Source organism: Aedes aegypti, chromosome 2, assembly GCF_002204515.2.
Source record: "Aedes aegypti strain LVP_AGWG chromosome 2, AaegL5.0 Primary Assembly, whole genome shotgun sequence".
NCBI classification, from domain to species: Eukaryota; Metazoa; Arthropoda; class Insecta; order Diptera; family Culicidae; genus Aedes; species Aedes aegypti.
This window is the reverse complement of record NC_035108.1, coordinates 56,055,586-56,068,106: the sequence shown is the minus strand read 5'-3', so window position 1 is coordinate 56,068,106 and position 12,521 is coordinate 56,055,586. Positions and strand designations below refer to the sequence as shown.

The window sequence follows — 12,521 nt, the reverse complement described above, 5'->3', positions numbered from 1 at the left end:
TGCATGGCGATAGACGGCCGTCGGTCGGTGCAACGCGAACGGGATGTGTGCTGCTGGGATTGCAAATCGTCGCTTGCTGCGATTTTCGTCTACTGGTGGCTGAGAGAGGATTCTCTTTGTTCGTTCGGCGGCTGGTTCGCGCGGTTCGTTCTCTCTCTCTCGGGTTGCCGTCGGGCGACTCTCGCGCAACCTATACTGAATGCTGCTTTGGAAAAGTAGAGGAAGGTCGGAGTACAGAGCTGTCATTTCTTGTATCGTTTCGTCATTCCGATTCGAGAACGGATCGTGTGAATACGCGTTTTGTTTTATATCGTTGTTCAAAACGATTTTTATACACATATAGAGCTTTATATTTTCCTGTTTAGTTGATTGAAGAAAATTAAGAGAACCACGGGACAAGAACCGTGACTTCGCGAGTTGTCGCAGTCTGAAAAGAATTTCCCGGTAGATTTTTTTTTTTTGTTCCGTTGAGTCTTGTGTTTCCGTTCAGGTGCAACTAGAATCTAACCCAACCAAGTGACCAAAACTCGTCCAAAACAGAACGGACCGAAGAATAGAATCAGTGGTTTCCATCACCGTTTTTTGCAAATACAGAAAGCTACAAAGAGTCTACCTCAGAAGATTTAACCAGAATAAAAAACAGTGTTTTTACCAAGCAAAACCAAATTCTCGTAATCAATACCCCTCAGATGTTGTGGAAGAAAATCGAATTTTCCCCGCGCTCTTGACAACTCCGGGTGTTCTCGGTATCATATGACTCTGTTGAAGCGGCTTGTTGAAGTGAAAGACAGACATCGGGCAGACGTTGAGCTGCCAGCCGACTCGTCTCATCCCAGTGGGGTATCGGGCGTCGTCGTGGAGGTGGGACTCTCAAGAACACAGTGAAAAGTGAAATTTTCCTCCGCAGAGTTGGCAAGAGCACGCAGACACAGAGACATAAGCGCGAGAGCCGAACAAAAGTGAAAAGGACGACGGTCGGATTCTGTCGGTCGTCCCCAATCGCGGGTTGGTTGGTCCCGAACCCGCCGCCGAACCCAAGTTGAAAGTGAAAACTCTGGAAAATCGGGCGGACGGGCGTGAAGCCTTTGGCAGTCGGTGTGCACAAGTGAATCCGAGCTCCGTCGCCGAAGGACGGCCGTGAAAATAATATCAAGTGTGAGGCAAGAAAAAAAAAACAACCAAAAGTGTAAAAGGATTATTGTGATCCTGTTTGACGGGCTTTGGGGTACGGAGCCGAACGGCCTATTTTTGGGGCGGCCGTGTGTGCGTGTGCGACCGAACGAATGTTTTGGGTGGCCGCCGGTAATACCGGAAGAACGGTGAAAAAATTATGATGAATGGACACTCTTTCCGGTCCGCAAGTGAAGCAGCAAAAAGTGTGTCTCCGTGACTCAGGGATTGTGGCAACAGTAGCTAGCAGTAATCCACGGAACCAGAAAGTGCTGCCGCAGCTCCGACTCGTCAATACAATAATTACTAAACGTGCTAACGAGGCGCAACCAGAAAGGTGTGAACGCGCGACCGCTAGCAAATGAAGCAAAGTGGTGCCCACAAAAATGCTCCACTTAATTACAAGTTTATCGACTTGACATAATAAAGAACAACATCGGACTATAATTACAGTTATATAGGAAAATGAACACCGCATTAATAATCGACCCCCTAGAATCATTATCTCTAGCCAATAGTGTTTGTAGTTAAGCAAGAAGAATGTTGTAGCCAATTATTAAAGAGCCTCTACTAGTGAAAATTTATCTCTATCTGTTGAAACACAAAATAATTTGTTGAAAACAATAGTGCAAAGTGTCAGTTCAAAAACACAAACCAGAAAAACAGACCTATTTACAAAAAAAAAAAACATAAAGTCCAATAGAACAGATCAAACAGTGAACCTCCAGTGCTGCCATCTGCAATGATGATGCTGCAGCACATGTCACCCCACTTCGGGGGTGGCCAACAAACGACCGCAGATCATGGGCCTGGTTCTTCGCCGCGATCAACCACTCCTTCACCGCCTGCGCAGAGTCCTTCACCATCTCCGCCGATCCATCAGACTCACCTTCCCGTTGAACGAGAATATCCCATCGAAGAGCAGCCATCCCGAATCATGTTCCGCCGTTCATCTTTCCACGAAGATCTGCCACACTACAAACGAGAACCCCGTTCTCGACCAAGCACTCCGCCAGCAACCTACATCGGACATCACGTACGGGAAGCCTCGCCCGAAGTCCCAGATTCCTACTACCGACCTCGTTCGCAAACACCTCCGGTCACTCCTACGCATCAACATCACCGAATCACGTCAGTAATCCAGGAACGAAACATTATCCGATGCATCAAAGAAGAACATCCGCTACGCCGTGGATCGATCGAAGACGATCAACAGGTGGCTTCTCAGTATTACCGCGATCACCACGCTCTACGCTACCAGCCCCATCACGGAGGCGAACCGGATGAAGACGAATACGATCGGGAACGGCACTACCACCGCCGGCCGCAATACGATGACGAAGCTCCCAAAGAGGACCGTCACCATCACTACAGCAGTAGCTACCACAGGCGGCGGCTCTTGAAACGCCGTGACAGCCTACATAACGATCCCGACTCGGACTACAGCGACAGCCAGGCTGGGGGCGATACAGACCACTATCCCAAGTCCGAGGAGGAAGACGGCGGCCGAGATGACCCGGACAGGCCGCTGGATCTGTCGATGAAGATCCAGCAGCGAGAACGAAAGGACTCTGGCGGCAGCGATTCGGACGATTCGGCGGGACTCGACTCCGATGGAGTGCCCCGCGACCGACAAGGGCGGCCCTACAAGAAAAGTCTGATGAAGCGATACTGTAAGTATGCTAGAACGATGGGAAACACTGAAAATTCAATGTACAATGTCTGACTTGAAGTTCATTAGGACACGAACTGGTGTTGGACAGGTTCTGTCTTGTTTCCTGAAACCTGTAACGAGATTACAGACTTCATTATGGACACCTAAAATGTGGTTTTTCAACGAAAGACTCTCTGTCCCTCCTCTAACATTGACCTTGACAAAGGTCATAGCTATCCAGAGCTATGTAACATGCTTTGAGGGCGGCCACAAGTTCTGTTTCTGGTGAGAATCAAACGATCTCAGGTTTTGCATGATTCGTTTAACAGTTAATCGATTAGCTGTCGAACAATACATCCCAAGTTTCAGATCGTTTCACCTTTATCAGAAAACCGTTGAAAAATACGTTACCAGAAAGCAAGCTTATTTCTGTTAGCCATAAGCGCTCCTAGAAAGCTTTGTTTAACATCGAACATTGCCGTTTTGATTAAATAAAAAACATTAAAAAATATTTGCTGCGCTGCACAATTCTGATGAGATTGACTTTCATAACCTTACTCCCTTCCAAAAGCTTGTATGAAGAATAGTTTCCTATCCATCTTCACACGAGCTCTTATGTCCGCCAAAAGCAAGCTCGTTTTCTGGTAGGGATCAAGCTATCTGACTTGTGTCGTTTAACAACAAATCGATAAGATTGATCACTAAACTTATCGATCAGCTGTCAAATTACCCAATTAATACATCAGATCGTACGATCCCTACCAGAAAGCGAGCTTTCTTGTAGCGGCCACCAGTGCTCGTTAAAAACTGGATACAAACCCCTATTGACAAATTGCCAAACAGTCATTCTCAATTGTCAACATCAGTATTGGTTCTCAAGATTTTCCAACTTCTCGATGTTTAAACGGCGATCCCCGAAGCACCCTCTTATGACCCACATTCTTGTGACGATTTCCCCTAACCCACATGGTTCGATACCCGCTGCGCACCGCCAAAGGCTCGCACTCACAAAAAGGGGTTCCTTTCAAGAGTGGAACGAAATCCTTAATTGAAGTCGGGAAACTTTGTTTGGCGGAAAACAACCGCTTCGAAAGGGTGCGCGTACGCAACCCTTTCGCTCTCCGGTTGATGTGAAGAATTTTTCGCATCACTGAATCAATCAATCGATGACGAGTGGCATTAGCATAATTGATACTTTTCCGCATAATTACATGGAAATGAATCCGCCATGGGAAGTTTGCAAGCCGATCTTGTTCCTTCGGAAGCAGTGACCTACTTCTTCTGACACTCGGCGGCAGCCACGCCCTGATGGATCCAGACGCGTGGAATATCATATTCACATTAGACTTAATGTTTACTCACGACGCCACACGGGCAAGTAGGAAATGTGATACATCATTTCTTCTTGCATTGGTGCCTCCGGAAAAGTTCTGTCTCCTCTTTCCGCTAGACCTGGCAACAACACGCACAGTCAAGCACAGACATCCGACGGTAGCCACTTTGGCAGCTCTTGAGCTTTCAACTTCGAGTGAAAAATCAATAGCGGAGAAATTTCCGACTGCGAACCGTTTCTGTGGCTTTGACAGTCACCGGAAAACAGCGGAAAAAGCCCCCCAAGGGCAAAAGGAAAATCTTCCTAAACTTTCTTGACACACTTTGGGCTCCAGCAACTAAAAAGAAGCCGGCCTCGGCTACATGGAACAAGACCCTCCACATGCGGTACAACACACATGTAGTGAACACATAAGGAAATCGTAAATAATCTACGAAAAGTCCGCTTCCTTGCTTCCGTTTCGTGTCAGCCGTCGCAACGTCATCCTTATTCAGCCTCTGGAAACACAACTTCCTACACATCAACGATATATGTAAGCGCTCGTATGAAGGAACCCACCTTCTCCCGTGTATGAGAGCACTCCACCACTTCTGCCATTGATCTGCCTTGGTGTGCCCATTACACAACTCAGGGCTGCAAGTTTAAAATGCCTTTCCGTCTTTTCTGTTTCCTCCTTTCCGTCTGCCAACTGCTGCCTCCACCTTTGCTTCACCCGCCGAACCCACTGAGAAATCCACACAAGAAAAACTTGTCCGTCTTCTTCGGATTTGCATCCGCCGCTCCTTCGTCCGTTCGTTATCCAAGCATTTGCCCCAAGACACCTTCTGCCTTGCTTCTCCATCCACTGCAAACAATCGTTAGTGGTTTCTGGTCCCAATCGTGCGTCTCGTAAATGTGTTGCCATTTTTTCTTGTTTCCGACGTCCCATTCCCCAACCCCGCTGCTCCCCAACCGGTCGAACAACTTGCTCCCGACGAGTCCGGTCCCCATCGGCGAACGATGCGAGAAAGTGTGTATGCGTCCGGCCTTACTGCCTGCCGGCGGTTCGTCCACACACAGAGAGAGCACAAGCGAGAGATTGTACCGTCGTTTCAAGTTCAAGGTCTTTTTCATTACAATCACTATCGCCACCGCGCGAAATACACACCCAGCAAAAGCGGAGGCAGAAAAGGCAAAACTTCACTCATCGCCATCCGTCCGTCCGTCGATCCGTCGTCGGGAAGACGGGAAGAATCGCCAACGTTAATGCACCAACATTCACACAATCATAGCAGGCGGCGAACCGAGCAAACGTTGATGACCCAAGTAGGCACAGGAAAAACAAGAAATGATTACTTGTTTGTTTGCACGATTCTTCGGTTCTCCCCGCGAAACGGGTTATTTCCAGCGAGCCCCCATCGTTCGCAACGTCGGTTTTTTTTTTGCAACCCGCTGAAATCGAACTTTCTTTGTCTTTTCCCAATGATACATGAAGCTTCTGAAATGTTCCAAGAAAGTCTAACAAATCGCTCACCTGCTAACAGCCTCCGCCCAGCACGCTCCTCTCGAAAATTGCATGTTGGAATTCCACGCTTCCTTCAGCGATTTTATTACAGTGTAGAGACAGTTCCGCTCGGTTGATGGATCCCACTATCAGATTTCCCCCGCGCCAACGCACAGTAGCGGAACGCTCTTCCAAATTAATCTCGCTCTTGGTAACAACTGCACTGACTAACAGCCGCCCGCTCGCCTACTGCCTGTTGTCGATACATTTGACGTTTGCCTATGCAAAAACAAAGGATCGGCCCTCGAAAGAAACCGACGACGAAAACAAGCATAAACACACTCGCACGCATTGATCCGCTCCATGTGCGGGAGATAAACACTGAGGAAACGGAACGTATGAGGTACATAAGAATTTCTTATGGAATAACGACATAAGAAGGATTTTGTTCTTCATTCGAGAATCTTATAACATTCCACAACAGACTTATGAAATAACACTCATTACATAGACAGATATAATTCCATAAGAAACTCTTTTTGGATATCAAACGCATTGATCATTGACATTCATAAGACAATCTAATGGAGTACGATTTTCTTAACAATTTCATACGAAAATCTTATGAATTACGTGGAGAGATGCTAATAACAAAATATTCACGATTGAGATTCATAAGCGCGCGTATGACAATGATTAGTAACACTTGTGAAAAACAGTCGACTTCCTATCAAAATCCACGTAAGAATTTCATACGAAATTCTTTTGGAATAAAGACATAAGAAGCATCTAATGAGACTCATAAGAAAAACTTGTGAACTTTCATCGATCATTGCGTTCATAATACAAATAGGTATAATATCATAAGATACTCTTATGAAGGATCATAGATATCAATTATGGAATTCTTTAGGACCATTATGTATTTAGAGAATCGCTCTTTGAATTTAGAAAAATAAAGATATTCATAAGATCTCTAATAATAACGACAAGAATTTCTTGTGAATATCGGACGTTTTGTGTTTCATAAGAGTCTTATGAAAGAGAGAAAACCAGTCAAGAAATCAATTCACAAGCGTTCTCTTATGAAATTCGTACGCAATTTCTGGCTCAGTGAAGGGCGGCTGACGGCGGCGGCGGATGCGTCTTTCAACAATTTGCACACATTCCATCGTCACCACCGCCGCCTTTTGCTCAACTTTGCGTGCGTGTATGTGTGTGCGTGCAGCAAACGATGTTTTCATTCCATTATTATTTGTTCGCTCCAATTCTGGAAGTTGTTTTTGTTTCAACTTCTGCTGCCACAGCCGTCGTCTTCGCCCAATGATTCTTCTTTCCACAAAGCCAGGAGTATTCATTCCGAAGAATTACCGCTCGCTGCTGCTGCAATCGAGAGGAATTTTGTCATCGCGTCGCTAAGAATTGCGGGAAACCGTAAAACCGGGTCTTTGATTCTCCTCTTTGCGTTTTTTTTTTTATTACCAATTGAGCCAGTTGTTCACTTTTTGCCGAAACTGTCTCGTACCAATTTAATGTGAAAAGATGTCCCGTTACGGGGAAGATGAGTCGACGCACCCGCAGTCTGCGTTTTTTGACGGCTGCCGGTGACAGTTAGAAGACTTCCTTTTCTTTCGTCAACGCAACGCATACTGTGGTTTGATTTCGCCTGGCGTTCGAATTACTGCCGGTGCGATGTGCAGCGGCGATAAAGAAGGGTACACTGATCAAATTTTCACCTACAATTGTAAAGCTACCTGAAATGCAAAAAAAAAAGTTGTAAATGCGCCGAAATTCACAGCTTTACATCGGAAACTACATTTTCCCAGCCAAAACAATGCATTTTGGGAGTCTTTCAGATGAAATCGAGCGGGAAACGGTCCGATGGGACCGTCGCCGTCTTACAGCAGGTAGCGAACAGCTTAAGAGGATCAATGTTTAATCAGATTAAAGAGATTCGGCTCCTGGTCTTTTTCCCTATCGTTCGAGAAAACTATCCAAACGTGAAGTGTAATAAGCGCGACGGGAGGAACACAAACACTTCAGGTGACACAAACATCACGTTCGGGTATTTTCTCATTTGGCTTTTATTTACCTATTGGCCTCGTAGTCCACGCTTCCCCTACAGTAAATTAGTTGCTTTTTTTCTCTGTCGAACAGCCGGACACGGAGAAATTTCGCGACATTTTTACGACACCCGCGCGGCACGGTACCGAATCGTGTCGCGTTCCGCTCACGTGGCCGCGTTCCTCCTTGAAGTTATTTTCCATCATGTTGTCATCGGCAGCACCCCACATAGTCCGGCAAAACACATCTGATTAGTTAATTTTGACACGTACTGGAGAAATTGACATTCGTTCGAAACAGAATATTGTAATGCTTGCTCGAAAACAATCACATACAGCTCTGCTTGCGGCCGACCGAGCAAGACAGCGAGAGAGGGGTAGGTCATGGTCGATGAGTTAACAAATTAATTTGTGTTACGTATTCAAATTTTTTCCTTTCCTCCATCCGCTTCCAGTTCGGCCTACTGCGACGGTTGACGTCTTCATTGTTCCACTTTTCGGGGTTGGAAGTTTCTTCAGTGGAGCATCTTTCCGCTCGAAAAATTAGAGCGCCGACATTGCATAATGCGACGCAACACCGTGGATTGTGTCGACTTCCCACATGCATCGACCGTACCGGATGACCTGTCCGGTTGCTGCTCTTTCGCCGCAACCCAGTGTGTCATTATGACATCCGACTGGGGGCGCTAATTGATTCGGCAGGCTTCACTTACCTGTAGCTGAAGCGTAGCCGTCCGGTGTGGACAACGTTCAACGGCGAGTGAAATGGCGTAATTTGATTCCCCTTGTCTCGCCTCGAACCACGCTGTTCACACTGAAGTGCTAAACGATCACCGAAATCTTAAACGCCTACTAAGCCAGGGCCAAAACTGTCTCTTTAATCTCTAACACATTGGCTCGCTTTCGATTCCATATTATCGATTGGAATTTCAATCTGTCAAATTGACGGCTGCTTCAATTGTCAAATTCTACGAAATGCGCTGGGCACGTTCACTCGCATCATTACAGCCGCCGAAGCGGATGAGACGAATTGAATTGACATTAAAATGAAAATGAGATAAAATTATCGTAAAAGCATGTCGCCTTCTCTGGCAGCGGGACGACGTTGGCTTCCGTTGCCTCGCATTGCCGCTTCATGAATTGTAAATGTTGTACATTCGCAGGAAGCGTACTATCTCCCGGGCCTGCTACCAGACGGTGGATTTCTTCGGAAAACTTCTGGTGAAAGTTTTTCTCCGATATCTGGAGGATGGTCTGGAAATCAAAGTGAAGGGTCTATTCCAGGTAGCGAGTGTGGCGTGGCTGCCATCCAGCATCGATTCTCGGTACCCATCCGGAATGACGGAATCGTTCTAGCCGCCCATAGTAGGCGCCGGCACTGCGAGTGCCATATAGTGTCTCGTGCTAGTGTCGTTATATAACCATACACACTACTTGCTTTTCACGCTAATAAAAACAATCCAGGACAAGGTTATTTAACTTTTATATAAACATCACACGGCCCAGCAGCAGTGCATGAATGTTGTCTCGTCGCTCTAAGATTGCTGGTGCAGAAGCACACACAGCGAAAAAAAGCGTTTACTCACTTATTTTGCACACAGGGAGGCCTCTCAGTGTGTTCACTTCTCCGTTTGCCGCCGTCGTCGTATTTTTCTCGTTTGCACAGAACTGCATCCGACTTGCGTCTCCTCCATGCCGACCCAGCCGCTCACTGAGGGACCTTTTGTACAGCAGATCCCCGATTTTCCGATTTTGTTGCATTTCTACTCAATTCGCTTGCCAGAGCGAAGTGACTGCAAAGCATATGATGTGTGCTCTTATCGAACTAGCGGGGATCCACTATAGCAAACTCACCTGTAGCGTTCGCCTCCACACCTCCACAAACGGTCACTAACTTGTTGTAATTCAACTGTCATCCACAGCACTTCCTGCTGTAGCAATCTTTTTTTCCGTTCGAATTCCGGCGTAGTTTTAATCAAGATCCTTTGGTGGCTCATCGCTTCCTTTGTATGCTCGTCTCTCTCTCTCTCTGTATCCGCACGAATCTTCCGTTGCAACTTCTGTTCCCCGAGGAGAGGAAGCTTCCACTAAATCTTTATTACAGCTCGTTCTTCCGTTCACGTGTGGAAGCCACCGCCACTGTCTGTTTTCCGGAATCCGGATTTCATTTTCCACCGCTCTCGGAAGGTTCTTGATATCAAAAAGCTATAAAAAAGGTTTCAGAAACAGACACGGAGAAAAATTTGAGATTAATCCACCTAGTGAGAGCGGTTAGCTGTCTTGGAGTTAAGCCGGGGCGACCATGAAGTTACTGAAAGCAACGCTTTAACCTTACTTTTTTGACAGATCAAAGATCCTTTTTTACGAAACGATACACAGACAATTGATTTGCGATTTTTGGTTGAAAATTATTATGGTTCTAAGGTTCTCTGCACAAAAATCTTTATCTATTTTTTCACTCTTCCATAAATGTTGTAGACAAGGCCAGTACATGTTAAAATCTCATACAAAATCAAAACAATCAAGTTGCCTATAGTAATCCACTTCAGTCGAGTAATTTTGATCATTCCGATTTATAAAAAACAAATCACCTAACCATAAACAAACAGACGTAACACTCTGTTCACTTTCCATTGACACCTTTTCAACGATTGGTAGGTTGGTTGTTTTTGTTCGCGTTTGACGTTTGAACGCTACCGTAATCTAGTAGCCGGTTGTCAAACTACAGTACTCTTACCATTGAGTTTTAATGACGGAGATTTCGCCCGCAATTCGTTTTTAGTGTTACGTCTTTCAATCTGATACATAGTTATCGTTTTCTTTTCATTTGTGAGAATATAACCTTTCAGTACCATTTTGTGACACAAAATAAGCAAATCGGTAAAACTTTTACCGCCACTGGCCTTCCTTCTGTGCGCCGTGGCGGATCCTTACGGATTCATCGTGATTTCATTACACACGCTTTCTTCGGCGGGTTCCGGTACCCGCATATCAAGTAAGAGAAAAAAAAAAGCAGAAGGTCTCGAACATCCTTAAGCATAATAAAAACATAAAAATATTTGTTATTTTTTATTCTTACCCGTTTCCATGGCTCCACTCGGGTAAAGTACGACCATCCAGCTGACGACGACGATGGTGGCGGTGTCCCCGACCACCTCAACGTCACTCACTCTAGCTGGTTGACTGCAAAAGAAACAAAGTCATAAATATTAAATATTTAGTCATAAAACCTTTTCCTCCGCTTCCAGTAGCCCTCGAAGTCGTCATCCCGCCAATGATCGCAGTAAGCCCAAAAAAGGGAAGCCTCTCTCGCACTCGAAGTAGGCCGTCGCAGAATCAAACTGCACTGGATTAAAAAGCCGTTACAAATTTGCACTCGACACTGCAACGCAACAATTAACACACTCTTTATGCGCTCCTTGCGTATGGGAAATCTCCTGACACTTGAGATTTTATTGTTTTTCGTATTTTAACAATCCCAAGAAACGGCCCGAGCGCCCGAGTTTTACGACCTTTTACGATCCTGATCCTGATGGCTTCGGAACCAATATAAATCAAACCGTTTCTGCTACTGTTTTCCTGCGGTACGGGGCAAGATGTCATGTAAAATATGATAGCCCATAAACGCACTCGGGACACACACGTTCATTCCGCTCGGAAGTTGTTACACGGTAGCCTAATTTTAACGACTGTCGTCGATTGCGCAGATTTACCGCGTGCGGCATTTAACGATCGAACCCAGGATTGTTTATTCAATCGCGCGAACGGTGAAAAATCAATTTTGACAGTTGCGTGGCGTTTATCCCGCTTTGAATCCCGCTCCCGCGTTGTTCTGCACGGATGGCTAGACGACAGGAAGCGATCAAATTTATTCCAATCGCGTCACGTCCAACCGCGGCAATCCATAAATTTTATCTGGAAATCCTCGATGAATTTCACATTCTTCCGCTCAACATTGCTGGTTGCAACAGCGCACTTGAATGAATCACTCGCTTCGGAATGCGTCTGTCTGTGTTCAGAGAGCTTCATGTTTCGTACTGACAGTTGTGCGTCTGAGGCCGCTAACGAGAGAACCGCTAAATGGTCCATCGGTCTCCATGCTGCGGTGATTTTTCCATCATGTTTCAATTGCGCAAAATCGATTCATGATTGAAACCTATAGCACCGCACGTCTGCGACCAACGCTAGCGCCGAAGGCACTCTCAAACCGGATAAATCTACATCAATTTGCCCGCCACGGAGCGCAGCTCGAGAATCCGGTCCGATTGCGGCACTCGAAACGGAAATTTACGCCACACACGTTTGGCCGATTATCAAGAGCAATTGAGATCCGATTAGGTTCGGTTGGGTGCCGCGCCGCCCTCCGCTAATTGTCATTTCGGACCATTCCCAGCCAATCAACAGGCGACCCAGATTCAGCCCACGCTGTGCCATCAAACCTCCAATTGCCCTACCAATCGTTTGTCGCGATTAAATCACGACAAATTTTGTCCACGCATACTCGCATATGCCTCTACAGAAAAAAAAATTGCATAATTTCCCGCCTGGCATCAGCGCCGCGCAGTCGTTCGCGCAATCCAAATCAACAATCGTCTCTTTTTCGTATTTCGTGTGTACACTCCAACCGCGTACACACAAAAAAGGTCCAAATATTTCGCAATTCTTTCCGCCACAACAACAGCGCGCGGACCATCATTAAAACCCATCATCGCAGTGTGCCACTCGCGCTTGCTCGCCGCCGCCGCCTCGCCCTCATAACGATGCGATGCGACGACGCGTACATGACGCTAAAGCATAAACTGTTTTTTACATAACCCG

General features: G+C 46.1%; 1 protein-coding gene across 1 annotated transcript in view; it reads left to right on the top strand.

Moving 5' to 3' along the window:
• The first annotated feature begins 244 nt into the window (after positions 1 to 244).
• LOC5566265 (ecdysone-induced protein 74EF) overlaps positions 245 to 12,521 on the top strand; it is a 67,308-nt gene continuing 55,031 nt past the window's right edge. Inside the window, 1 exon segment of the mRNA XM_021840887.1 lies at positions 245 to 2,843. Coding sequence (XP_021696579.1) covers positions 1,913 to 2,843 — 931 coding nt within the window. The 5' untranslated portion in view covers positions 245 to 1,912.